Source organism: Gouania willdenowi, chromosome 9 (assembly GCF_900634775.1).
Source record: "Gouania willdenowi chromosome 9, fGouWil2.1, whole genome shotgun sequence".
Taxonomy (NCBI): Eukaryota; Metazoa; Chordata; class Actinopteri; order Blenniiformes; family Gobiesocidae; genus Gouania; species Gouania willdenowi.
In genome coordinates this window covers 29,441,658-29,468,978 of record NC_041052.1, presented here as the reverse complement: position 1 = coordinate 29,468,978, position 27,321 = coordinate 29,441,658, and the positions used below count along the sequence as shown (strand labels likewise).

The 27,321-nt window shown below is 38.4% G+C and overlaps 1 protein-coding gene across 2 annotated transcripts; it reads left to right on the top strand.

Annotated features, from left to right (window-relative positions):
- Positions 1–41: 41 nt before the first annotated feature.
- ankle2 (ankyrin repeat and LEM domain containing 2) lies at positions 42–26,584 on the top strand. 2 transcript variants are annotated; one of them, XM_028456863.1, is made up of 13 exons: positions 42–435; positions 6,855–7,328; positions 10,619–10,813; positions 10,983–11,167; positions 12,478–12,666; positions 12,737–12,859; positions 16,055–16,118; positions 16,493–16,668; positions 17,897–18,000; positions 19,309–19,499; positions 19,592–20,420; positions 24,094–24,225; positions 25,939–26,584. In XM_028456863.1, exons 2-13 carry the CDS (start codon positions 6,866–6,868, stop codon positions 26,147–26,149), a joined length of 2,862 nt encoding a protein of 953 aa, XP_028312664.1. In that variant the 5' UTR covers positions 42–435; positions 6,855–6,865; the 3' UTR covers positions 26,150–26,584. The 2 variants fall into 2 exon arrangements, with proteins under 2 accessions (XP_028312664.1, XP_028312663.1); XM_028456862.1 differs by having other exon boundaries at positions 19,589–20,420.
- The last annotated feature ends 737 nt before the right edge of the window (positions 26,585–27,321 follow it).

Genomic DNA, 27,321 nt, shown 5'->3' with positions numbered 1-27,321 from the left:
AATAATAATAATAATAATAATAATAATAAAGTGCATCACAAACCGTCTAATCCACTCCAGCTCCATTGGCTACAATAGTAAACTGTTCACTTCCGGGAACAATTGTGAGGCTCCCTGAGCCGCCATTGCTGTAAAAAAAAAACAAAAAAAAAAACAAAAAAAAAACGAACGAACCACTGGAGTGAACGGAGTTGACGTAACTCTCTCTCTCTTTTACGGCTCTGGATCCGCTCCATGAAAGGATTAGTGGCAGTGACGTCTCTCCATCTCGTCGAACAGGCAGCAGTCACCATCCCTTAAAGAGGAACATGCGCAGAACACGTTGTAAACAATGAGGCATCTTCATACCTTCACCTGTTTTGGTGCTACCGAGAGGTTGCCGGCGTAAAACTAAAGATTTCGCTGAACCCGGCGAGCACCCTTAAAAGTTCTTCGGTATGTATGATTATTTTTCGTTCTTATACTAGATATAAACGCGTCTCCCTCGGCCTCGCCGCTCCATTTAGTCAATAGTTTTTGCAGATGCACCGCGAATTACACTTGGGTGTGACGGCATGCTGATGTAATGATTTACAGTTTTTAGAGTTTTTTGTTTGCTTTAAAAAATAATAATGTTTAGTCAAACGTGTGAGTGCGTGTTTATCGTTGCATTTTCTTCGTGCGCCGAGAAAAGGTAGTTTAGTGAGGCAGGACACAATATCTAGCTACTTGGTTAGCAAAGCAAGCTAGCACATGTTAGCCAAACACAAGTGTCATTGATGGTGTATCGATCATAGAGAGAAGTAGAGACCTGTGTAGGCTTCGGTTTGTAAGATGTTAATGAAGATCACGGAGTGTGTACAACCATAATATTTTGACCACCATATGCGTCCAGTTATCAAGGCATGCACTCTGTTTGACTGCACTGTTATTTTTACTTAAAAATATGGTTTCAAAACTTTGGACTGTTTATTCCAGTCAATTGATTCGTGTAGTTTGAAATAAAAAAGGTTTCTAACTACTTGACTAAAACAGATTTGTAACTTAATTATCTTCCAGTTCATGTTATCTACTTATTTAATACATAACTTAGTAATTTTGATTTGAATTGGTATCAAAATTCAACTTTGTGTGTGTGTTTTTTTTAATCTATTGATTGTCATTGACAATCAGACCAAATGCCGATCAAAAGGTAGTGGTGATTGGCCAGGGACGATAATCGATAAATCAATTAACTGCATGGTAAATAAAAGTGAACTTGATCATTTTTCCAGCCCCCATATATTGTTACATGCCTGCATATTTGTTTTCCTCATGTCCCAGCTTCAAACTGGCTTAATGACATCAGCTTCAGCACCTGTGTGCATTTGTTATAGATATGCACCAAAATGAAAATTCTTGGCCAGAACCAAAAATGAGGAAACTAACGCTGGAAATCAAAACACCGAAAGAAAAGAAATTATATTGCCAATTATTGAATTTATGGCAACGGCTGTATACTAACTAGAACAGGGGTCACCAACAGGCACCAGGTAGCCCACATGAACCATGTGAGGTACCCTCAGGCCTGTTCTGGAGCTCTCATCACCAATGAGCTCTACCTAAAATCTGATTTACAGATACACACAAATGACAGATGTAGTCAGTGCATTAGTTGAGTTACTGTACTGTTGCAAATTATACGTTTTTGTATTAAATTACCCATCTTTAAATGTCTGTTTTCACTGAAATATTGTGACAAACATTTTCAAGTGTCACAGATTTGTATATGGCTGTGAAAAGATATGTTTTGTTTTTTTTAAGTGGATTTTCATAAAATATTACATAATAGTTAAATTAACATGTTACATGTTTCACCATTATTCAAAATTGTTAGTGGCTAGTAAATAAGGAACATGATGATTTCCTGTGAAACTTAATGAAAATGAAACAATTGTATAAATTAGGAGAAACAAAGTGTTGCATGTTGCAACTTAAAGGGAAAAAGTGAAGGTTTTTGTATTAAATAAGTGCTTTTTGAAATGATAGCCCTTCAGACTATTCACTAGCTCTGAAGTAGCTCAAAGCTTCAGAAAGGTTTGTGACCCCTGAACTAGAGGATGGATACCTGATGGGTTGGTTCAGGTTTGGACACGTATGGTCGGGTTCGGATGAAAAACTGCAGCCTGATCTGCACTTCAGTACTAAAATCATGGCAATGTAATTCTTAAATTATTAACGGTTCAAAGAATAAATCAGTTTAAAAATATAGCATTAACATTTCAACATTACACAATTTAAAATGAAGTAAAATAAAACAAATTAAAAATGTTTACCTTCACCTCATTTATGTATGCATTAAATGATAATGTACAAGCCTATAACTGACTGGACTACTGAAAAATAGTGTTATTAAATATGATCTTTGACTGTCTCTCACCGTCACAGCTTGGTTGCATAGATGGCTTTTGAAGGTCACTTGTCATGCCACATGGCAAGATGGAATTTTTAGGGCCCTATAAAATCCAAAATCCATGTTTTCCACAAAGATTTTATTTAAATTCTGTTTTTGTTTTAGAAATATTCATAATTTTTTTCAGAACATATTCGTTTTTAACTCCTGGGAGGAAAAAGAAAGAAAACCACGAGTAAACAAACATCTATGTCGTAAATAAAAATGTAATTTAAAACCATGTGTTAGCTACAATTAAAAAAATGAATTGTGCTGACATTGATTATTTATAATTGTTTATAAATATGTCATATAAAGATGTATGAGAGCAGCATTAATGTCAACCCATTTTCCCTCTGGGATCAATGGTTTACTGAATCTGAGCAGTTTTATTGATCAAGTTTTGATCAACTTAATTTCAATTAACCTTATTTAAATGATCCTGATGACATCATTCCAGACTGTAAGGATTACACAAAAATAAATGGACACAAGGATGCAACAGTTATTTCACCACTAAGGGACAGAATATTTTACAGTTTTTTATGAACTTATGACATTTAAGAATCTACCCTCCCTGGTATCTGTGGTCTCTTCCACAACAATAAACAAGTTTTCCCCACAGATCTGTAGCACTGATGAGATGTTGTTGCTCCAACACTGTGAGCAGGTGAAGCTGATGAAGGCTGCTCACATTTTCACAGAGCGCCCTAACGCTTCACGAGAAACAGGCGAAGCCTCACAGACACATAACAGCTTCCATCACATTCCGTTATATTCCAACAGTCGATTCAGTGATTCCGGTAACATGGAAATTATAGCGCCCTACATTTTTTTTTAAACAAACAGAACCATGTATTGCTGATGGAGATGGTTAACTATTCAGTTATCACTAAGTAGGGATGCACCCAAATTAAAATTCTTGGCCGAAACCCTAAGTAAGAAAACCAAGGCCGAAAGTCGAAACACCGAAAGAAATGATCATGCCAATGAATTCGGGCTGGGCGATATGGCCTTTTTAAAATATCACTATTTTCAAGCCACATCACAATACCGAATATATATCTCAATAACTTAAAATGATGCTTTGATAATTGCAATAGAACCAGACTGTCAATAATCAGTGTATAATGATATTTTTTCTGTGATTTTTCCCCCAAAATATTATAGCTTTCGCTTTTCAGAGGCAAACCCTTAACAAAAACCAAAACAATCAGTTATGAGTTAAAGCCACATGCCAAATGTCACAGAGGCACCTTTTTTAACTCACTTTCCACAATATCAATAGCATCAAACAAATTGAGTGAAAAGAAATTGTGTGCATTTATTAAGTAAAGTACTGTTTGAATAAAATAAAACAAATAACGTCCGTTTTCGCACAACAAAAATACACACAGTAATGATTTAAAAGAAATACACTTTATAATAATAATATATATTTAACAGTAAAAAAGACTTTCCCACTGAGGTTGACAGTTCTGCAAAAAAGTATGTAAACAGTGACAAATGCATCTCTTTGTGTAAATGTCAACATTGTTTAATGTTTTGTTCCTGACATTCTCTCTCTGTTCTGCTGTGCTGTCCATCTCCATGTGCTCTGTGCGCTTCTTAGTCTCCAAGCAGGTTCTCCACAGCCATAACAACATGTGTAATTTTATGTGTGCACTGCTTTAATCCCATCCAAGTAATGATCTTTATAACATAGATCAAGTACAGTCGCGATGTAGTTCAGGGGATCTCAGTGAAACATGTACTGAATTGACCAATGAAAATGTAATGTACTGTTGAGTGCTGAAATTGACATAATTTGAATCAAGCGCCATTCTAATTGTCAGATGAAAAAATGTTCCATTGCAAAACAAAATAAGTGAAAACTGCTTATTCAGGTATCAATGCTCTGTAATTCCTGCAAGGACCCGAATGACGGATAAAGCTAATTAATAACCCTCTGAAACACTCTTTCCTGCATTTTGGGGGCCACATTTTGTAAAGTACAGCTAAAGTTTATTTGAAATCTTTGTTTGCAGCCTTACTTTAAAGCCAAAATTTATTTTTGAATTGTTGAAGGGTCATGATGAATGGAGTTTGAGAGTTACTCTTGCTTGGTATAGGTTCGTGACAAATAAATACTCAGAAACACTGTAGAGACAAGAAATAACATTTTGTTCAGTAATATCGGAACTGTTATGCCCACGGGAGCCCCCAACTGATTAATTTAAACATTTTCTATTGTTTTATTTAGTTGATTATTTTTGCTTAGAGAAAGGCTCAAACATACTCGGGTGGGCCAGGCCAATTTAGTGAAAAGTATTTTTCCCATCAACCTTCATTAAATGAAACACCAACCTGCATATCACCTGCCTGGTGAAACAGAGCAGGAAAGATGACGTGTCTTTCACTTGATTCCAGCAACTGGTGGTTTCTACTGGTATTGCACGAGTTACAAGTTTCAAAAAGTTACCGATCGCATTCGCTAAATGAGTTCCGTTATAGCCCTCTGAAAAGTCACTTTCATGACCGCTTCTAAAAACAGGCCATTTTTGGCCTTCATGCATATGCATGAGTAGGTATGTCTGTAGTTGACGACTTTACGCCTCAGGGGCCTGGCTTGCACTTATTATACTGCGTCTGTGTTTGGTGTGTGGCATTTCAGCAGCTGATTACCATAGCATATGTCTTTTGCAATTCACACATTGTTGTTATTGTTTTCAGTAGGAATGTAAAGGTTAGCGGTGTCCCGATCTGATATTGTTAATAGATATCGGTCCGATATTAGCCTGAAAATGAATATCAGATTTCAGATACAAATTTCCGGATTTTCCGATTTTTATTTTTTGTTTTATTTTATTCAATTGTAGAATACTGTAGATATGTTGAAGGTTAAAAATTATGTAACCAATTGGTAAATAATAAATGGCCAGTTTTCTCATACCTACTGTTGCTGACTATTGTTCTCTGTTTGAGTAACATCACTTGTTCAAGCCTTTTCTAACATTCCATACTACAAAATAAGTAAAAAATTTTTTATTAAAGAAAAGAGCGAGAGACAAAAAAAAATTATGAATGATTCATGCTGATATTGGATCAATATCGGTATCAGCCGATATGCAAGGCTGCAATATTGGTATCATATCGGAAATGAAAGAACGTGAAATCCAAGGTAAGAGGGGCACAGAGAGGAAAGGGAGAAACAAGAGAGAGAATGAAAGCCATAGTTTATTTATATTATTTTTCTGATATGGGATTTGTTTTAAAGTCCAATTGTTAAATACATTTTCAGTTGCACTTTTAAAAATAAAAGGAAATATTATGCAGTTTTGCATAGTTTACTGTAGTGCTAGAATTTAAATGAATAGGCTTCTTCATTTGTACATTTTTTTTATTTATTTCATTCAGTATTTATTTTTAATCAAATTGCATTGTTTTGCATAGTTTATCAAGGGATTCTTTTGACAATGAAAGATAAAAAAAAAAATAGTAGTTTTTTTTTTTTAGAAGAAAAAAAAAGTTGAGTTAATCGTTACATTCCTAGTTTTCAGCCAAAAAACTGCACATTACACTAAAACACGTGGCTATTGTGATTGTGAGTCTGACAAACGCTGCTTTAGGGTGTGTGTTAATCACACCAGCGGCAGCAGAGTAAATCAGTCAGATGTTTCAAACACTCACCGGAGCTGGAAAGTCACTTCCTTCTCCTCCTCACCTCTTCTGACCACAGGAACAGTCCATTTAAGACAATAATCCATTCTTTTGTCCTACTGCTGCATCGCCTGGGGTCACAAACGTGAAATCATCCCAGGAGCGTGCTGTAAACATTTGGTTTGTTGACATTGTCGGAAAAGTTAATCACATTTCATTGTGGAATGTTGAGTCCTGTAGACGGATGCAAAAAAATGTTTTCCCTTCATTCTTACCTTGATTTCTTGAGTTATTTGCCAGACAATGAGGACTGTCATTTGTTTGACACCATTTTTGTTTTAATTTATTTCCGGTATTTTCCGTGATTTCACTTCACTCCACAAGACAAATTCTGTCCAGATTCAGATCTTTCCATGCAAGCTTAAAAATAAACAACTGCCATTGTTTTTCCACAACTTTCATACCTTGAAAAAACAACAGAAATGTGTTGGGAAGTCACTTTGGCAGAGTTTTGGGGCAAATACAAGAAATTAGGCTTTCTGTTTAAGTTTGTGAAAATGATTGTCTCCAGCAGATTTATGAAATGGGGGCTACCCTAGTATCAATGTAATGGTAATGTTATAATCTAATAAAGGATTAAATGTCAATGTAAATTTAGTGTTATGAAAGATGCTAAAGATACCAACAGGTGTGTCAAATAGAATTAATTTAATGTTATGAAAGCTTTTATGGATGTGGGTGGGATTTAGCCCATAGGTTTAAAAATAAAAACAATAATGAGTGTATTTGTGTGTGAATGTTGCAGGGAGCAGAAGCATGGAAGCAGTCCTGAGCAGACTGAGGAAGTTGAGTGCAGATGAACTGCGTGAGGAGTTTGCACGAGCAGACCTCAAGTGTGGCCCCATAACGCAGACAACCCGAGCCACGTTTGAGAGGAAATTGGCTCGTGCATTGACCGGACCAGACAGCAGCAACTCTGAAACTGACAGCAGTTCCTTAGCTGACACCTCCTCGAATCAGGTCAAATGTATACCTGCGACATGTGCTACATCAACAGTGATAACGACTGCATCTGCTGGAGAAGAGTTGGATTTCGGATATGGTTTGGGCCTCAACCCTCCACAGGAAGTGGAGATGCCAATGACGACATCTTCAAACAGCTCAACTGACCACAGCATCATTCAATTCAAAACTCAGACTCCTTCAATGCCAGCACAAGAGTCCCCAACATTTTATTATGGAGTATGTCCACTGTCGGAGGACGTTGTAACTCGAAATGGTAAGCAAGACTAATTAGAAGTAAGATCAGATTACATTAGATCACGGGGGAAAAGACTCTAATGGAGAGCTTGTGTGGCCTCAGGAGAATAGCTGACTTGGCTCAGTTTATGTTCTCAAATAACTATCAGAGTCCCTCCAAACTAACAGGAAAACCTCATCAGTTGCAAGATTTATTTATATGTTTTTGATGTACTCAATCGTACTGCATGGATACGATTTACAGCAGTAAAAGAACAGGAGGGAAAAACATCAAAGCTCAGTGTTTCACAGAGTTGTGTGGATTCTCAAATTTTGTTGTTAAAGACGTCACGAACGCATCTTATTTCAGCTGAACGTGGTAAAACCTCATAATTCCGGTCAGTTTGTACAAACATCTGCGCAGGCCTTCCCCTCATCACTGCTTCAAGTCTGCATATTAACCTTGCGTTGCAGCATTTTGGTCAGTTCGCTTTCCATCTGATTTGTGAATTTAATTGGAAACGCTCCTAAACCATTCAATTCAATGGAAGTTGAATTAGCTTTTCTGACGTTTTACACTTTGGTTGAATATTCACATTGGGCCAAACAAAGCAGACTTTTTGAGGAAAAAAAGCCCAGGGGCCTCATTTATAAAACATTAAGTAGCCTCAAAAATCTGAAAATTTGCTACGCCAAAAAAAATAATTCAGATTTATAAAACAATGCAGAGCTCACCTGCATGCACTATTTCACTTTATAAATCACAGCCCAGCTAGAAGTTGGCGCAGTTGAATTAACTTCATATGCCTTCCTCGACATGTTCACATTCTACTATAAATGATCAATGCAAAGAAGCTCATGAATGGTCTTTGCAGTAAAATAAACTGCTGACCAAAGTGATTCTATGATCATTCGTGACAGAAGTGACGAGGAAAAGCAGTTTTAGAACAAGGAAGAGATGCGTGTGAGAGATGAAGACATTATTAACAGCAGTCGTCACTGCAGTTAATGATGTAAAATGTGACAGTGGTAAAAAGAAGCATCTGAGACGCACCATTAGTGTATCTGCTACGGGAAACACCTGAGCCCACACTGCTGCAGTTAAACTCATCATTTTGGGAAGTTGTTGGGGCGCAACAGAGCACGGGCACAGCTTACCTCACTGCTCCGCAGCTTGGTGAAGCGTCAAACGGCTTTCCACAGACACTGCAGTCTGTTACAGACACGCAGACACTGCTGTGCGTCAGGATACATGAATCATGTGTTGATCACACAGTGCGCCAAGTTTGTCCGATTGTGTTCACATTTTACAGTTCACGTATGGTACATGTATTAATTTTCACTCTGAGCTTTGCAGTAATATGCATATTTAAATACATGATCTAATGGCTCACTGTTCACATTTATAACGCAGCAGGCTTGGGTTTGATTATGTGGATCTATAACTGATGTGTAAGCACATTAAACGTATGAGATGAGTCTAGTTCACCACCTCACCATCGGCACCGTCGTTTTCTCGTGTCTCCAAAGTGTCCGTGCGCCAGATTCAGAGTTAGGCACCATAAATGAGGCCCCAGAGCTGTTAAACCACTCTAGGATTTGCCTGTGTGAAAAAAGTTGCTAAGTTGCTCTCAGTGGTTGTTTAGTAGTGTCATTAGGGCTGCACAATTTTGACAAAAAAATTGCAATTTTTCTGACAGATATTGCGATTTGGATTCGATTTACAATTTTTAAAAGTATTTTATACATTTAAATGCATATGCGTTTTATTTTATTTTTTTTTCCAAATTCTGTTTTCCACATCATTTTTTTATTTCAATTTTAGAAATATTATTCAATTTTTTCAGAAAACATTAGTTCCTGTGACTCCTGTGAGGAAACAAAATACTCGTAAATAAAAAAATCCATAATTAAACAAAAATGTCAAAAATAAAGAGACAGTTAAAAGGAAAATATAAGTTGTACAGCAAGGAAACTAAATAAATACCAATAAAAAAGAAAACTATAATTAAACAAAAATGTATGTCAAAAATAAAAATGTAATTTAAAATAAAGAGTAAGATATAATTAAAAGGTAGATATAAGTTGTAGTGACATGGATTATTCTGATGGCTCCTTTTTAATTATTCATGTCATATAAAGACGTATGAGAGCAGCATTAATGTCACTCAATTTCCCCTCAGGGATCAATGGTTTATTGAATCTGATCAGGTTTATTGATTACGTTTTGATCAACTTTATTTAAAATAACCTAATTTAAATGATCCTGATGACATCATTCCAGATCGTAATGATTAAATAAAAATAAATGTGTGAGACACATCACGTGTAAGAAGTGTTTTTTCACCACTAGGGGTCAGAATATTTTAAAGTATCAGAAGTTATCAATAATCTACGATGTTTCAGACTCTACTATCCTTGGTATTCATGGACTCGTCCACAACAACAGAACAACTTTATCCACAGATCTTCTGTCGTTCTGATGAGATGTTTAAACGCTCTGAGCAGGTGAAGCTGATCATGTTCTCACGGAGCACAGCAGCGCTACATGAGGAATGGACGGAGCTTCACACACACGTTAAGTTAAGAGGTCACTGGTCTGCTCTGATTTAGGAGTCACTGATGATTTGCATAGTTTTTGGCCAGATTAGACAGTGTTTAGGTGGTGTTTGAAGTGGCCAGGATGAGAGTGGCAAGAATGTTTCTGCAAAAAAAACATTCTTTTCCTCACAGTGACAGTGTTTAAACACGATTCTGTCCATTTCCGCGTTCAACAGTAGATTCCGTGTTCATTGTTCGATTTCGTGATTCTATTAACGTGGATTTTATAAGGCCCTAGTGTAGTTGTTAGCGCACTCAGAGACTCGCTGCAGCAAAAAGAGAGAGAGACTCGCTGCGGAGCATACAAGCGTGTGTTCTGTAACCATCTCTGATTGGCCAGCAGCCCAGGAAGGCAGTTCTCTGCAATTCTGATTGGTGAACATATTTATCACTCAAATGATGGAGACTGAAGAAAAAACCTCCAGCATCTGAGGTTAGGCTATCACAGTAGTGAAAGCCTTAATATGGATGTGATTAAGGTTAATTGTTCAGCCTTAAAAGCCATACATGGCAGCTCTGTCACCACTGTTGGGCACTTACAAAATATATCTGCAAAATATGAACTAATATTATTGTAACTATATTGATTATTTTTTTGATATTTTACAAATCAGATCCGACAGTCATCTAGTATAGAGTCAGACTTCTATTACACAAAACATGGATGCTTGATGTATTAAACCATAAGGTCCTTTGTTATATTTGTGGTTTCTCTGTTATCGTTTGTAGAGGGAGTACATGTGTACACGGAAAAGAAAGATGCACTTCAGGCTGTAAAAATGATAAAGGGAGCCCGCTTCAAAGCATTTCCTAAACGTGAAGATGCTGAGAAGTTTGCTCTGGGAATGTTGGACTATTTCCCTTCACCAAGCAGGTCAACTCCCTGTATATCTCCTATTAAACCAGGCCTGGTTCCTAGTAAAGGTCAGTAAATGCAATATTGTTTTACATTTGTTATTTTTAACACTAAAATACATTGTATATTAATATCAGCCAGCCAAACTATGTAACTCTCTTTTTCTTTGGTAACTATAGTTCCTATTTAAATGTTATTTGCAGTAATTTTCTTCACTCGTCTTTATTTCCACCCCAGATAACATGGAGGTTGATGCAATCAACCGAGAGCGGGCTAACAGTTTTAAGAGCCCACGCACACAGGATCTAACTTCAAAACTGAGAAAAACTGTGGAAAGAGGTGATGAGTCGGCCTTTTTCGAGCTGATCTGGAGCAACCCGCGCTATCTAATTGGCTCTGGGGATAATCCCACCATCGTCCAGGTGAGAAAATAAAGATTTTCCTTGTCACCGTCTTTCCTTTTGGCTGTTCCCTTTGTGGGTTGCAACAGCAAATTGATGATATGAATGACTAACTGGCATAGATTTTTACATTGGATTCGCTTCTTGACACAACCCTCTGCATTTATTTGGGCACGGGACTGGCACAAGGAGGGCACTGGCTCCTGCCCCTTTGAGGCTGCAGCATTCGGGAGCAGTTCGGGTAAAGGGCCTTTTCTCAAGGGCCCATAGCGATTCCCCATGTTGAGGTTTGAACCAGGGACCCTCCGGTTACACTCCTGTAATCATTGCCACCACTGCTTAGTTACCCTGTATCAGTTCAACTAAATTTATGCATAAATTGGCAGCATAATTGGAGTCATTGTATTCACTGACCGTTCCACAACATGTGAAACACGTCGGCTCAGCCACTAGCCATAGTTATGGCAGCGAGTTGATTGACATTGTTTTTATGGCGTGGTAATATTGTTCCGCAGAACTGATTTTTTTTTTTTTTTTTTTTTTTTATTAAGGGAGAGATTTTCTCAATTGTTCAGAACTGCAATTATAAAACAGTCAAGTAACAAGAGTTGACAATGTGAAGCGATAATTCAATTCCTAATTAAAGCAGATGTGGGGACTCTATGTACCTGTGAAATGTGTGTTTTTTAGGTGACAAAGAGCTTGACACACTATTTGCATATTCACACTGTTACTATAGCAAACAGCAACACTAAGAAATTTGTCACCATTTAAAACATAACACCAGCTAGATGTGATGCTGCAGTTTGTCTGAAATGTATTTTTAATTACAAATGAGGACTACTCATCCAGAGATTTAACTGTTCAAGTCAAGTGTTATTTCACCATCCTTTTTGGAACACATCATCCGTGTCTGCTTTAGATTTGTTGTTTTTTCTTATCCAACTTTCTAACTTTGTACCAGAAATGCACAAATTTTTTTACAAAGCAGCATTGCTTTTTCACCGAAGAACTGCATTTTCTTATTTTTTGTGTTTGAACGAGTACACATCCCTGTATCTGACTTGATGCCAGTATCAAGTCATTCTTGGTTTAAGTGTGTACGAGCTGTTTTTAAAGCTTGCTATATGTTGACTTGTGCACTAGAATCACTAACTGCTGTAAATTGAGCATCTCTCATTAAAAATAAAATGTGGGAGGAATTTAAATCTCGACTGAACGTGGGGCCAGAAGCTGCTTTTGTACATATTCTAACATCCACTACTGTTTAAAAGGACTTAAAGGAAAAATCTTCATCATCCATACTCTGTTTTTATGTTGTTTGAGTTCAGGAGGGCTGCCGGTACAATGTCTTGCATGTGGCTGCAAAGGAGAACCAGGCAGGAATTGCACAGCTCTTACTGGACACCTTGGAAAACCCTGAGTTCATGCGCCTTATGTACCCAGATGACCAGGACGCCATGCTGCAGAAACGGATCCGCTACATTGTAGACCTTTACCTCAATACTCCAGATAAGGCCGTCAGTTCACTGCAAATTGTCCAAATCAATAATTTTATATATCAAATGACATGCTTTCTCTGCTTGTCAGGGTTTTGAAACGTCACTTCACTTTGCCTGTAAGTTTGGGTGCCCAGATGTGGTTAATGTCCTGTGCACTCATCCTGACATTGACAAGAACTGTAAGAACAAGGATGGTCTGAAGCCCAGTGAGGTAGGACACTGATAACTTGATGGTGTACAGTAAAGTTGGAAAAGAGCAAGTTTACTAGGGCTTTGTTTTTTTTTTCTATGCTATTTTAGATATTGTTGACCTCATGCAGAATCTATTATGGGACAGTTAATTTAAAGAGTAACTCAACCTCAGATTTTGACTGAAGAGTCACTAAAGGGAAATTTTTTTTGAATGCCTTGATTTTGAACAATTTATGTTAACTACCGGCTCAATACTCACTAAAGCGCTCTATTCACAAGTCCTTCAATCCAACCTACTTGCCACAGATTGCAGAGTCCACAGGTGCTAGTTTTATAGCAGCCAACAGTCCCTGTTAGTGATGTAAGAAGCCACCGTCACAAACTACCATTCTCAGCCAACAGCAACATTTCATTGTAATAGCTGGGTTTCAACCCATAGCGGGCCGTCACTCTAACATTTTACAACAAAATAAGCCACATTTTAATACTTTGACTAAAATGTCAAGAGATCAACACTACTTCTTACCAGTGGCGGCTGCTGGTCTTTCATGCAGGGGAAGCTCATTTTCTGCCTACCTATCTGTTTATTTAAATGTGAATTTTAGTAGAATTCACATTTTGTTGTCAACAACTATTTGTAGATTATCACACACGCACGCGCGCGCACACGCATGCACGCGCGTAGCTGCTGCGCGCTGGAGTGTGAGTGTTTGGTCAAAAGTCTCACAACACAAGCAGTAACAGTCTCCACAAACACCAGGTTTGTCAGAAGTTAATTCGCTATGAGAGGATCAGCAAAGTCTCCGTGTCAACACAGAGCAACGGACTGAAATATTTGAAAAACCCGCCTGTGTGTTTACAACGTCATACTCTCTGATTGGCTCATTTCGCTGTCAATCAAAATTGAATTAGCCTGAGAGAGATCATCCAATCATCATCCATTATTCCAGCGTCCGGAACAGACAGATCCAGCCCACTGCTCCATAGACCTCCTGTGAAGCCCGGCGTCCGATGGGCGGGACTAAGTGCGTCATAACCGAGCATTTATCCAATGAGCGTCTAGTTTGACTGCAGTGGATCAACCCCTAAATCCTGTCCCATTGAATTCAATTGAAGCTGAACTTCACCACTGTTTATTAACACTGTGACGCTGCGGTAGTGAATGAAGAACGTCACGCTGTCACTGTCAGTTTCCTGTTATAAGAAGCTGATTCTGAACTAAACATACATGTGTTCTGTCATATATTTAGTCAATGAAATGTACACACAACACTACATATTTGACCACTGATTTTAGGGGAAGCTGAGGTTCCCTTGTAGTCTTAAAGCATCCGCCACTGCTTCTTACCAAATATGAAGGTTTTGGGGTTTAGTTACTCTTTAATTGAATTGTATTTATTTGGTGTTAAATACAGCAGTCATCCTATACCACGTATCATATCAAATTAAAGAGTTATATTTTCAAAGAAAAAACATGTCCATGGGAGCAGTAATGAGCAACTATGTAGGGAAAATAGAAATGTATTTTAATGGGAAGAAAGTTGTCCCAATAAGTAGTAGAACGAGTAAAATATATCTGCTAAACTACAATGTCTAAATGCCATTTGTGGAGTTAATCACTTCAACATATTTTACAGACAAGGATGTTAGTTGTACAGAGAGGACACACAAATATGAAAACCTGTATGTTCTTAAAACATGCACATTTACGAAATAAACGGAAATATAAAATTCAAAGGTGCACAAAATAAAATGAAGTTTAAAAAGTGGGGGTCATTTCTTCAGACACAAATCTGTTCTGCAACAGACGCCTGCAAATGTGTTGCAAAACTCAAGCAGCGTGGATTCACACGAGAAAAGCAGTTTGTGCATCTGTAGCCACATATGCTTAAAGGTGAAGTAAACAGAATACAGTATTCCTTTATTGATCCCCAGAGAAGAAATTCATTTTTGCAGCAACTCAATAAAATGAGCAGATGGTAAGAAACAAAAAATAAATATAAACATAAGATAACAGTGTAAACTGTAAGAACTGAAGGTCAGACTTCATTTAGAAAAGAAAAAAAAAAAAAACACGAGCAAAACAAAAAAACAATGTTAAAAGTAATTAATTGAATCTGCTTCATTCATGCTAGAGAAATTGTGGATCAGTAAATAATAATCATAGCCAGTTTTTCTGGAAGAGTTCAAAAATAAATAACTACTGGACAAAGAAATACAGAAATAATAAGAATTTGAGGAATCTGTACTTTTCTAACTTTCCATTTGAACATGTACACTGTAAAGATAAGTATTTGTTAAAAATGTTGACACTATAACAAGGATGTGTTACCAAGCTGAGCCCCCCAAATACAGAACAATAGATCCAGATTGTTGAAGAGATTTATCTAATAGAGATACTGACACACATGTTGAGACTGGAGAGACTCTTTGCGATTTTAATTCCTTTTCCGTTTTATTTATTTCTAATTTCATAATTGCTTAAAATCACATGTTTTTTTTACTAACGCATGCTTTTGAGAGAAAAAAACATAATGAGCACGAGAAATGGATATTGTGTAGTTGGCTGTTAATAAAAGTGCATGTGTAGCATATTGCACCAGTCATTTTGACCCTGGATCCTCTTTCTGGTAAGACTGAAATAAATATTGAGATTTATGTATCACCATTTTAAGTAAAATATCTACACTTACATTTTTGTCCATATTTGCCTAGCCCAGGGGTCTGCAACCTGCGGCTCTGGAGCCTCATGTGGCTCTTTGACTCTTATGCAATGGCTCCCTATAGCTTTGAAAAATATTGAAATAAGTAATTATTTTCTTACAGAAGGTATTAATGATTTTGACACCAAATAAAATCACGGGACAATGATTTGTCAACCTAAAAATACATCACATTGTGCAATAACTCTGCCACCTCCTGAAACATCTACAGACCATTAACTTCTCCTACACCTGTAGTTTTAAATTAAATATTCGATACAATTTTAACTGTACTGAAGTTTTACACTATGTTGTCTTCATTAAAAAGTTTTTTTTAATCCAGGTGTGATGAGGCAAAATGGCTCTTTTGAGAGTAAAGGTCGCAGACCCCTGGCCTAGCCCTACCTGCACATGAAAAAGTACTGCAGAACTTAGTCATCCTGCCAGTCACTGCTTAGGGCGAATACAGATTTAACATTACACTTTTTGTTGTGTTTATTTCATCCCCATAGCTCATCTGTAGCAGAAGGAACAAAACCCCAGAAGTAAAGCAGAAGATCTTGGACTTCTTGGAAGGTGTGGCGACATTAGTTTGTTTAACATTGAATGTTTTTATTCAGCTGCTTATTAGTTTTTTTTACAATAATTACCTGTTACTTTATATAGCAATATCTTGTCGCTCACATTTAAGGTTTTGTTGTATGATGTAATATTTTTGGTCTAGTAGTTCATAAGCATTGAGACCAAATGCTGTTACCAATTAAAATGTTCTTCTATTTTAGGTTTTCATTTACTTTCCTGCTAAATTTGACACATGAAGATGGTATTTAGCACATGGATATGCCCACAGTATCTCTGGCATGACAACGGCTTTCCAACAACATTAACAGTGTCGTCTGAAAAATGTAATTTGTAATATATGAAATATGTATTTAAATTCTGTCTTACAGATCGCTGCTATGTTCCTTTGCTAAGGGCCACTGATAACTCTTCTCAGCCAATCATTAGCAGTCCGTGGTTGCCTGAGACATCGGAAAGTTTCTCACTGATTCAGCGGCACACAAGGAGCCCAGTGGACCCCATGATGACCGTCACAGCTTTTGCTGGTCCACTAAGCCCAGCAAAGGCATGTATACTTCTGACTGCAGGGTTCTCACCAGTGCTGCTGAGTGTAGGGGCCTCTACAGTGGGATTTTTGATCCCCTACTCTGTGTTTCAACCAGCGTAGGGGGCTTTTCTGTTGTTTTTTTTTTTTCTTTTTTTTAATTGCTATAGTTGTAAAAATGGGGCAGTGTCCATAACAGTCCCGATATTACGGCGGGTCCTATATATTACCTCATTTAAATTTGAAAAGTGCATCTTCTGTGCATTTGTCTTTTGAATCAAATGTTATTTCTTGTCTATACAGTGTTTCTATTTATTTATTTGTGGAGAATCTACCAAGCACAAGTAACTCTAACTACATTCATCATGACCCTTTACCAATTCAAAAATAACTTTTGACTTTATAGTAAGGCAGTAACAAAGATTAAAAACAAAAAAAACTTTAGCATTATTTCCTAAAATGTGGCCCCCGGCGGGTTATGCATTTCAAAATTTTTTGCGTAGAATAGCCCTGGACCCCCTACAACACTCGCGCCAACGCGTTCACTTGCGTGCCACGCAATCCCCCTACACTGTGAAAAATTCCTGGTGAGAACCCGAGACTGTATATTTCTGAACATGACCTCAAATTACTGTCCTTAAGAGCTGCATTCTTCAGTTTGAAATTCTTGCTCAAAGCTGCACAACCACACAGCTTATTTTTTATGTACCCGCATGTCATCCAAGAGTTGTTCTAATAAATGCACTAATGGGGATATACTCACAAACAAATGTCGGAGGTAGAAATTGCAACTCCAATATACACAAATGGGATTTGCATTGCATTGATGGGTTTGGAGTCCTGTAGAAGAATCCAAAATGGCGCAGAAGTGGAAAGGTTTCTTGAATTGTTTTTACTTCATTCTATCATGTTTTTTTCTTTGACAGATACGACAGTGATGTGCTTTACCTCAATTCTGTCCTGTATTCTCTGTGATATGTGGTCACTCTGATTTCAGCTGGTATTATGTTTCTGTTGAAGCCACAATATTAACATTCACCATTGTTTTGTCAACGACTTTATCTCTGTGAAAACAATAGAAATGTGACTTTGGCAGTGTTTTTGGGGTCACACTGACATTAATAGTGGGTAAGAACAACCTTCGGATGACAAGCAGATTCAGTTTAAAAAACAAGATTTATGTGGTTAAGCAGCTTTAATCTGCTTTGCAAACAGTGTGATTAATGTTTTTATTCATTATTTAATTTAGGCAGATGATTTTTGTCGGTCTTGGAAAACACCCCCAAGAGATCGAGCAGAGTTCCACCATCTTCTCAAGTCTGATCCAGACCGCGGGGTGGAGAGAGTGGGCAGGTACTTCTAAACATCACTCTGCTTTCTGTTTATGTTTCTTCAAGATATTTATAAATGCACGAGTGTGGAATGAAAATGCTTATCTGCTGTAAAATAACAGAATAATTAGATTGTCTTCACACAACTTGAATTTGTCTTAAATTTTATTGATTACGGGAATACTAAGTTAAAGTGCACATGAGAACGTCCGTTAATACCCTTTACGACACCTCAGACCCCGTCCACACGTAACTGAGTATCTGCTAAAACAAATCTATTTTTCTATGGTTTGGCCTGTCATCCACACGAGAAACGTAGGATAAAAACTCCAACCAAAGTGAAGATTTGGGAAAACTCTGGTTTTGCGTTTGAGTGTGGACATAGATAACTGGAGTTTTAAGTTTTCAAGTGTCACGAGGACTATGCTGGCGACATTGGTGTGGGGTAGCCGGTTGGGGGTGCTTCGGTATGCCTGTTTTGTCGGTCTGTGGCTGACGGGGTGGCCCTGTTTGGGCGGTTGATGGTGCACTCTCTCGTCGGAGGGGCTGGGGCCACCTCCCTGTCGACGGTGTTGTTTCGTGGGGCCGTGCGGGCGCTAGTTCCTCTGCTGCTCGGTTGCTCCTTGTTGCAGCGGGGAGGGACGCTCGGGACCGGCCCCGCTGGTGCCCCGCTGTGCCTGGGGAGTGGGGGGTGCCGCCGTGCTCTGTGGGGCCGGTATGGTTGCGGGGTGGGTTTCTGACTGTGCTGCTCGGTGCATGCCATCTACCTCTCCGGTGGCCTGCTGTATGGACAGGGCGGGCTCACACCAGACAGGCCTTCTACATGGACCCGGTCTTAAATATTGTTAGGCAGGTGTGCAAAGCTATAACAGTGCGCTTTGGACCCCTATACATAAAGCTGCCAACAACAGAGAGTGACGTCCATTCACTTGTGGATAGCACATTTATGCGGTTTTGTGTGGACGTAACTTTTTTTTAACCGGAGGAGGGTGGATATACGTTTATAAAAATACCCAGCTATGTGTGGACAAGGCCTTGGTTTCTCCAGTTTTTGTCCTCTACAACAGCCGGGTGACTGTGAGTGGGGGAGGGGTGTGGCACAGTCTCGTTATCGTCTTGAAATAATTTTATTGTCGTTGATGAAATCAACACTGCTGCAAAGATGGACATATTTCCACAAATAAAATTTAAGAAAAGAAGACAGAGTACCATGCTTTCTACACAAGCTGATATACAGAACAACAGTGCTTCTTTCATGTGATATTGCTTAAATATGCTTTAATCGATCGACTCTATTCAAAGTAACAATCTATATATATTTCATTCACAGAGACTTGGCCCATGAGATGGGCCACCCCTGGGCGGAGTACTGGGACTTCTTGGATAGTTTTGTTGATTTGTCGTCGGCCAAGGGGCTTCATAAGCTGGAGGAGTATTTTAGCAAGAAGGACTTAAGTTCATGGAGTCATGAGGAGGCTGGAGAGAATGAAGCCAGCAACAGGTTTAAAACCCCTTCTCCAGGTACACTCTCCTGTTCTCAGGAATAATGCAATAATTCATTGTGACTTTCTCAGATATTTGGTTGGCAGTTTGTTTGTTTTTTCTGTTAGCAGGCAAGCCTAAAAAGTTTTGTAACTCAATTTCTATCGGTGCCTTCCTGGATGAGGGTGACGATATTAGCCGCGAGGAGAAGAAGAATCGGCAGAATACCGTTCTTACCAGCATTACTTCATCCGCTGCATCCAAAGATGTCCTTAAGGGAGCAGTGGGGGGTCTTGACTTCCACCACCGTGGGGCGGACCTGATTGAGACGGCAGCTGAACAGGACTTCCTGTGCTGCTGCAATGACAGCCTCCTCTCTCCTGGTATGGTCTGCCAGAACAAATCCTGTGTGTCATCCAGAGACAGGACTCAGAACGGAGACAGGGGGTCCCCGTCCCCTCCACCAGCTACTTCCTACCTGTTGTCACCCATTTCGAATCTCATGGTAGAGTTTGATCGCATGTCGCTGCAGGAGCCACTGGAAAATCCTGCTAGCTGTCAGGAGAGAGGGAACAGTGAGCGGTTGGACTCCTACAGCTCCTCCTCAGTCTCTGATCCTGTCTGTGGGCTTGATTGCCTCTCTCTGGGTGATGGCAGTGAAGGTGGTGACGCTGTAAATCAACCAAGCTGGAGAACGGATGGAGCAGGAACAAAGGAGCGGCTCAGAAGCAGCAGCTCTGAGGAATATTTTGATGTGGAGGAGACTGCAAAGGTGTTGGGTCAAACTCGAGAGGCGCTAACTGGAATGAATAACTCTTGTGCAAGGTCTAAGTCCTGGGATCATGGCAGTCGAGATCTGAGCAGCTCCGGTTCCTCCACATCTTCCTATAAGTCATTAGACAACTCACGAGAGTTTTTGCAGAGGACGCCACAACACGTCAGAAGACTTTTTATTGATGGGTAGGTCACTGTGATTGCTTTATAATTAGTCAGCGTTTTTAACGCCATGTTGTCCTGAACCAGTTTTATCTTATCGTGTCAAAAAGCCTATATGTAGGACCTGGGGTTGGCTGGACTTGTTACCTAACAATTACGGTACCTAGAAATGGCAACAGCCTTTGTTTTGGAACATCAAAATTTACCTGATGATGATAAATATATCTTCATTAATTCAAACCCTAATTATTTCGCAATATGTGAAAAAACACATTTGCTTAGTCTTAAAAAAATTGCAGTTAAATATTTTCTGTTTTTATTGATTTATTATCGATTATAATGAGCAGGATTATGGTAATGGTGTGATTTGTCATTAGTTACAAGTAAAGGTTTAATTAAATTGTTTCCTGGGATATATTGCAGTGCCAAAAATAGAAATTAAAAATGCTGGCCTGAGTTTAAGGGACCCTGTTTCCGAGAGGTCTCTATGTAGTTGTGGTACATTTGCTCCACATTAGTTGTGGTGTAGCATATGTACTGTATTTAATTAAATTCTTATTGTTTCTACAATATCAATGCATTCAAATGAATTTCCTAAGCCATGTGCACTCTATTGTTTCCTACATATTCCATGTATATACTAGTAATGAAAAATTTCTATTACTTTAGTGCCGTGAAAAATAATGTACCACCTTCCTTTTTCCTGATTTCTTTTTTTTTTTATGTACTTAATGTCAAAATTATCAAACTAATTTTAATATCTCACAAAGACAACCCAAGTAAATATACAATGTCGTTTCTCAATTATTTTATTTATTAAGGCTTGAAAAAAATCCAAACCTATTTAATCCAATGTGAAAAAGTAATTGCCCCCTGAACTAATAGCTAGTGGTGTCCCCCACCGCAGCAATAATGATGACAAGAATTTGGCATCGCTGTGAAGAAATTTTTGCCCACTTTTCTGTGCAGAATGGTTTTAACTCAGCCATATTTGAGGGTTCTTTAAAAATGTAGGTTTATGGATAGAATTTGCTGTTTGCTTCAATCACATCACTGGTGTTTTCACTGCCCAGGCCCATCCTGTCATAACAGTTTTATATAGGAAAGACATTCCTACCTATTAAAGCAGGACGTCACTTTGGTTAAAACCTGTATTAAAACAGACAAGATTCACTTGAAATCATTTAAATCCAGTGTGTAATGTTTTAAATGTCATCCACACATGTTATTTGTTTGCTTTTCAAACATGTACAACCTAGTGACTGCTATCTGGAAACAAGGGATATTGACTATTTTCCTTATTTACTATGCTGATGTTTCCTCATCAACTAGTCTGCTACACAAGGTTTTTTATTAAAAAAAAAAGTTAAGTTCAAGCACAAAATAATGTACATGGTCTAGTTTTAGGTATTGTGTGCATTTTAATAACAATGTTAAAAACGTGCTCTCCCTAACAAGTTGTTAGTTAATACTACCGAGAGATGTGCACACTGAGACGGACGACCAGTTAAACAATGATGAACATCAAAGTACCTCCTTAGTGATCAATCATTAGAAGCAAATCACACTCAAAGGAAACTAATGAACACTGAAATCAGTGTGTGGCATTTCCCATTTTGTTTAAAGCACTGAACAAACATTCGTCCAACAAGCAGTCGTAACAATGTGATCAACAACCGCATTAAACTCACTGTACAAAAGGCTACAAAAACAATGAAATAATAAATTGGTGACCAGAATACCTGTTCATCTTTCAATAATATTGATAGGACTCACATTTATAATCAACAAGAAGATTGAGAATGACCTATATTAGGATAAAGATAAACAGGTGATGAATCAACTTTATTATAATAATTGTATTGTACTGTACATACATAAAATGAGTCCATTGATGTTGTGCTTGGGAAGCAGTTAGGGCTACGGGACTTGCTCAATATCCCTCAGTGAAGGCCCAAAGTAGATTTGAACCGGCGACCCTTGAGTTTAAGGCTCGCTTCCTTAACCATTAGATCAGCACTACTACTAAATACAAAGTAAAGCTTTTACAGATACAATTGAATACCTCAAAAATCCTTTGTACCTTTTCATGTGCACTGACGCACACACTTGCCTGTGTGGGCTGACGACTGATGTCCAGTGGCTGTTTAATGAGGTTTCACTTTGACCCAGTTGACTTATAGCCTCAAAGGTTTGTGTAGCACTGTTTGCTTAAAACTTTGATACTTTTTAGAAGTTTTCTTACAAGTTTGTAAGAGACAATCAACCTGTGGCACTGCTCAGGTGTAATGGAAGCCCATTTTGCTTTGATAGCAGCCTTCAGGTCATCTGCATTACTGGTTCTGATGTCTCTCATCTTCCTCTTGATAATACAGGTCAGGCAAGTTAACCAGTTTTAGTACATTTGGCATTGTAAAATCAGCATCTCTATAAAGATTGTCAAGCATGAAGTGCACTAATATTGTCCTGGTATGTGGCTGCATTGATTGTGGACTTCAGAAAACACAGTGGACTGACAGCAGATCACATCATCACTAATGGTGGAATTTTGCATGTCATTTGGAAATCAAGGTCTCAGAGTCTGGAGGAAGAGTAGAGAGGCCCAGAAACCACATTGCCTGAAGTCCAGTGTGAACTTCAACACGCCAGCCATCTACCATGAAATCTTTTTCTTTTCTCACCTTGTCTGCACATGCTGCCAAAGGTCAACACTACATGTAGTGCCATCTTTTTTAGACGGCTATGCGTGTTTTATTATTGCAATGAAATAAATACATTTGTTTTATTGCGTAGTTAATTTATGACCATCACTAGCCCTCCCTAAGGAAGGGTAAGAATTATATTAGAATAAAGATAAAAAAGAGACGGCAGTGTTAACACCTGATATTTGGAATCAACTTATTTCAGGTTAACGACTTTATCCCAAAGCCTGAAGGCTCAAACTTATTCGGGTGGACACCCGCAAAGCAGAGTCCGCCAGGCCAATTAAATGCAAAGCTCAGATTTTACGACCGTTCACTTTTCCGCGGAGTTGGTGTCACATAAAACACTGCTCGGCATTGTATCGACCCGCATTAAATGTAACAGTGACCTGCATTTCACAGCCTGGTAATCAGAGCAGGAGAGATGAAGATGAGCTTAGAGGAGAGACTGGCAGACGAGGTACGAAAGTACAGACCCCTTTAAAACACGTACAAGAAAGAGTACAAGGACTACAGAGAAGCGCTAAGAATTGTGGGAAATGGAGGATTTTATTGGAAACTACTATGCGGCGGTGCGTAAGCATGTACGTATAAGCTCTGAGGAGAGTGGACAGTCCGCGCTGAGTCTGTTGTGCGCAGAGTCTGGCCGATGTATGATTGAGCCTTAAAGCATGCCAGTGTATCCACGTCGTCAAAACACCAGCCAGGCCAGCAGCGCCAAGGAGCTCCAGGCCACCCCCACCACGACCGATATTCTGTTTAAAACACCCTTTTTTATTGGTCTTCTTTAGTGTCTAATTTTCTGAGACACTGGATTTTGGGTTTTCATTGTCTTTAATCATCACACTTTCATATGACTTTCTCATATATGGGTTTCACTTTCTGAAACGAGTGACAAAAAATATTGAACTTTTTTATGATACATATTTTTTGGGGGTTTTTTAATAAATGTACCTGTACATAAAGTTAATGTATTTGATTACTACTTGCTACAGAAATTCGCCTTCTAAACTGGACAGAGAGGTCTTGTCAGCAATAGAACAAGTCGACATCGATCCCCAGAAGTTTCCCAACATCGACAGGTGGAAGAACATGATGAAATCCTACTCAGCCTCAGAAATGCAGAGGTTAGTGTGAATACATACTTGGTTGTCATTCATTTTACACAGGTGTTTTTTCTCTTCTTGAGTGTGTTTTCTGCTTTACTTGCCATACGTAAACCTATACAGTTATTATAATATACAGTTCAGTACAGGTGTATATCTTGCATTACATACTACGAGTGTACACTGGTAAATTAGTATGGATGACCTTGCCTTTAAAGTGGTGATATAAAATATAAAACTCTATGATAATTATTTGCGAGTGGTGAAATAGCAATGAAGAATGAAGTTGTTGCATAAAGAAAAATGTTCATATCCTAGAAACAGTAACGTTTATACTATAAATTAAAATGGAGATCAGATTTTTTCTTACATTCCCACATGTTATGGGCCAATGATAATCTGTCACAAAAGCATTTTTTCAGATTTCAAGAGCGTGTCACCCAAAAACCAATACATATACAGTATGACTAATCATTATTGATTTACAGTATATACTGTATGTCTAATTGACACCTAACTTCACTTTCACACCCCCATGTTAAGAGAGATTTCTATTTCACCTGAGTTCTGCTGTAGCTCCACCGTGTTTGACAGTAAGATTGATGAGTGGAGCGAAAGGGAAGTGTTTTCCTTCTGATTGGCCAGTTTGCTAATCATTAAGCCAAGTTTTGGATGGCTGAGTCATCAAAATGAGTTCAAAATTCATGCTTGTATTAAACAGTTTGTACTTGTAAGTTCAGTTTTTACAAAGTACAGAATTAACGAGTGATGAAAACTCAAATTCCCCAATCACAAAACTATTTCACACATGCACAAAATATTTTTGCAAACACCGAACAGTTTTAACAGCAACATTTTTTAAAATATTTATATTTGAACGATATTGTTTTAACTTTATTTGTTTTTATACTTTCTGCCGTTGCATTTGTGCAGGAAATTATGGTCAATGACACAATATTTGGCACTAATTGACAAGCCTGCTCTATGGCATCACACATTTATTAATTTTTTTTTCCACTTGTCTGCACATGCTGTCAAAGGTCAACACTATAGTGCAATCATTTTGAGACAGCAATGCATGTTTTGTTATTGCAATGAAATAAATTAATTTAATTTATTGCTTAATTGTGACCATCACCAGCTCTCCCTAAGGAAGGGTAAGAAATATTTTATTATAGGGAGGATATAAAAAGGGAGAGCAGTGTTACACCTATGTGAGGGGGTGGTGGGGGAGGGGGAGGGTAGCAGGGAGGAGAGACTCAAGGCAGGAAATATAAAGGGTGGGGAACAATTGATTATTTTAAAGTGAGATGTGAAGTAGAACATATTGTGCTTATTATGTTGTGTAATCAAGCCATTCTGGTGACAAGTGTGAAACTTAGCTATAAAGGTGGTCGCTGTGCACAGAGGGAAGGAGTAAGTGGTAATACCTAGAACAGGTTTTTGGGATCAACGTGTCTAAAGTTAAGCTCAGTACGAGTTTTATCCCACATCCCGAGGCGTGTCAATGCATCATAGACCAGTGTGTGTGCAAAAATCGCTACTGCTAACCCAGGCGCCGCCCCGGGTCCGCAGAAGCAGCCACTGCCCCCACATACACATCCGAGAAAGCCCCAAGCAGCCGAGCACTCAGTCATGCATAGACAATATCCAAAAAATGAAAATATTGTCACTGCAAAAGTGCAGATCTATCACTATTGTCTCTTACTGACTGGGTTTTATTTGTTTTCCCAGCTGGCCCAGCCCTGCTGGAGTGAAACCTCGACACAAGATGCTGCCTCACACCCCCAGCTCCCCCATCAGTGGCCTGGTGTCTCCGTCTACCCGCTATAGTCCCGCCCAACACATCGCCCCACCAGACTTCAGCCCCGGCCGCTATAGCCCCGCCAACATTCGCTCCATCCAACGCATTCGCCTCAAGCACTTAAACGGACCAACGGTCTAACATCCACAAACTCAACTTGTAATCTGATTACTGAATCCTGTCTTTTTGCCTTTAAAGCCAATGCCAGGTTCACTTCAGCTCAGAAACTACCAACCTAACTTAGATATGCACAAGTGTTGGAAAGATTTGTGGTAAAGAAAATATGGGGTTTCCATGGAATAGGAATTTTGTTAACTTTAGGTTGTGAATGTTTAAAGCAAATACCCAGTGTTTCTGAGGATGTTTTAAAAATGATTTAGAAAATAAGCTTTTTTGTATGTTCGTCAGTAGCACAAATTCAAACAGTTTTATTAATGTTGATTGAATTGACTGAAACCCCCCACCTATTATTTTAACCGCTGCCTTAAATCTTAAATTCCTGCAAAAATGAATCCATTGAGCTTTTACATGCACATGTAAGTGTTGGGGAAAATAAACTAATCCTAAGTTGTTTAACAAAGCTTTACACTCTCCATTCTTTTTAAAAACATGTTTTTACTGTCATTTCTGCCAGAGACCTGACTCAAAGAAGAGAAATTCAAAGTTTCTTGTCATCACATGAAATAAGTGTTTACAATATTACCATGTGAAGTCATTTCTAATCACTAAAAGCAGATGTTTTAATGCTATTCTGAAAGCTGTTAACATGTTACACTTAAAACGGGAGAGCACAACTGTATAATGCTTGAAGACTGAAACAGAAATGGAAATTTAAAAAACTTTAGTCAAAGTGTGTGACAAAGGTGAAAATTTGGATTATGCAAGTGACAAAGTAGACTTTTCCCATTGTTATCACAGTTGATTGAGAAACTCTATAGAACAGGTTAAAATACAAAGAGTTTCATCTGTTAGATTTAAAGCAACAGATCAGGTCAAATGTTTTGAAGCCCTGGATGTATTTTTTATTTCTCTAGCTACACTTTCGGCTTAGAGCAAAACCTATCATACGGAAAAGATTTGCGTTGTCCCGATGACTATGGTTCTAGATTCATGTAGAATCACGTAAAATAAATTTCATACATGCTTGTTGAAGCATTCTTGGTGAGTTTGTCGTTTTGACACATTTTTAAATTCATCCCTTCATTACCACCAGCTTGTCAGTGCTTAAATCCTAATTGTTGCCCATTACTGGTTTAATACCATGAATTAATGTCATTGAGGCAGGTTAAGCAAACATATTGGCACATTTGTCA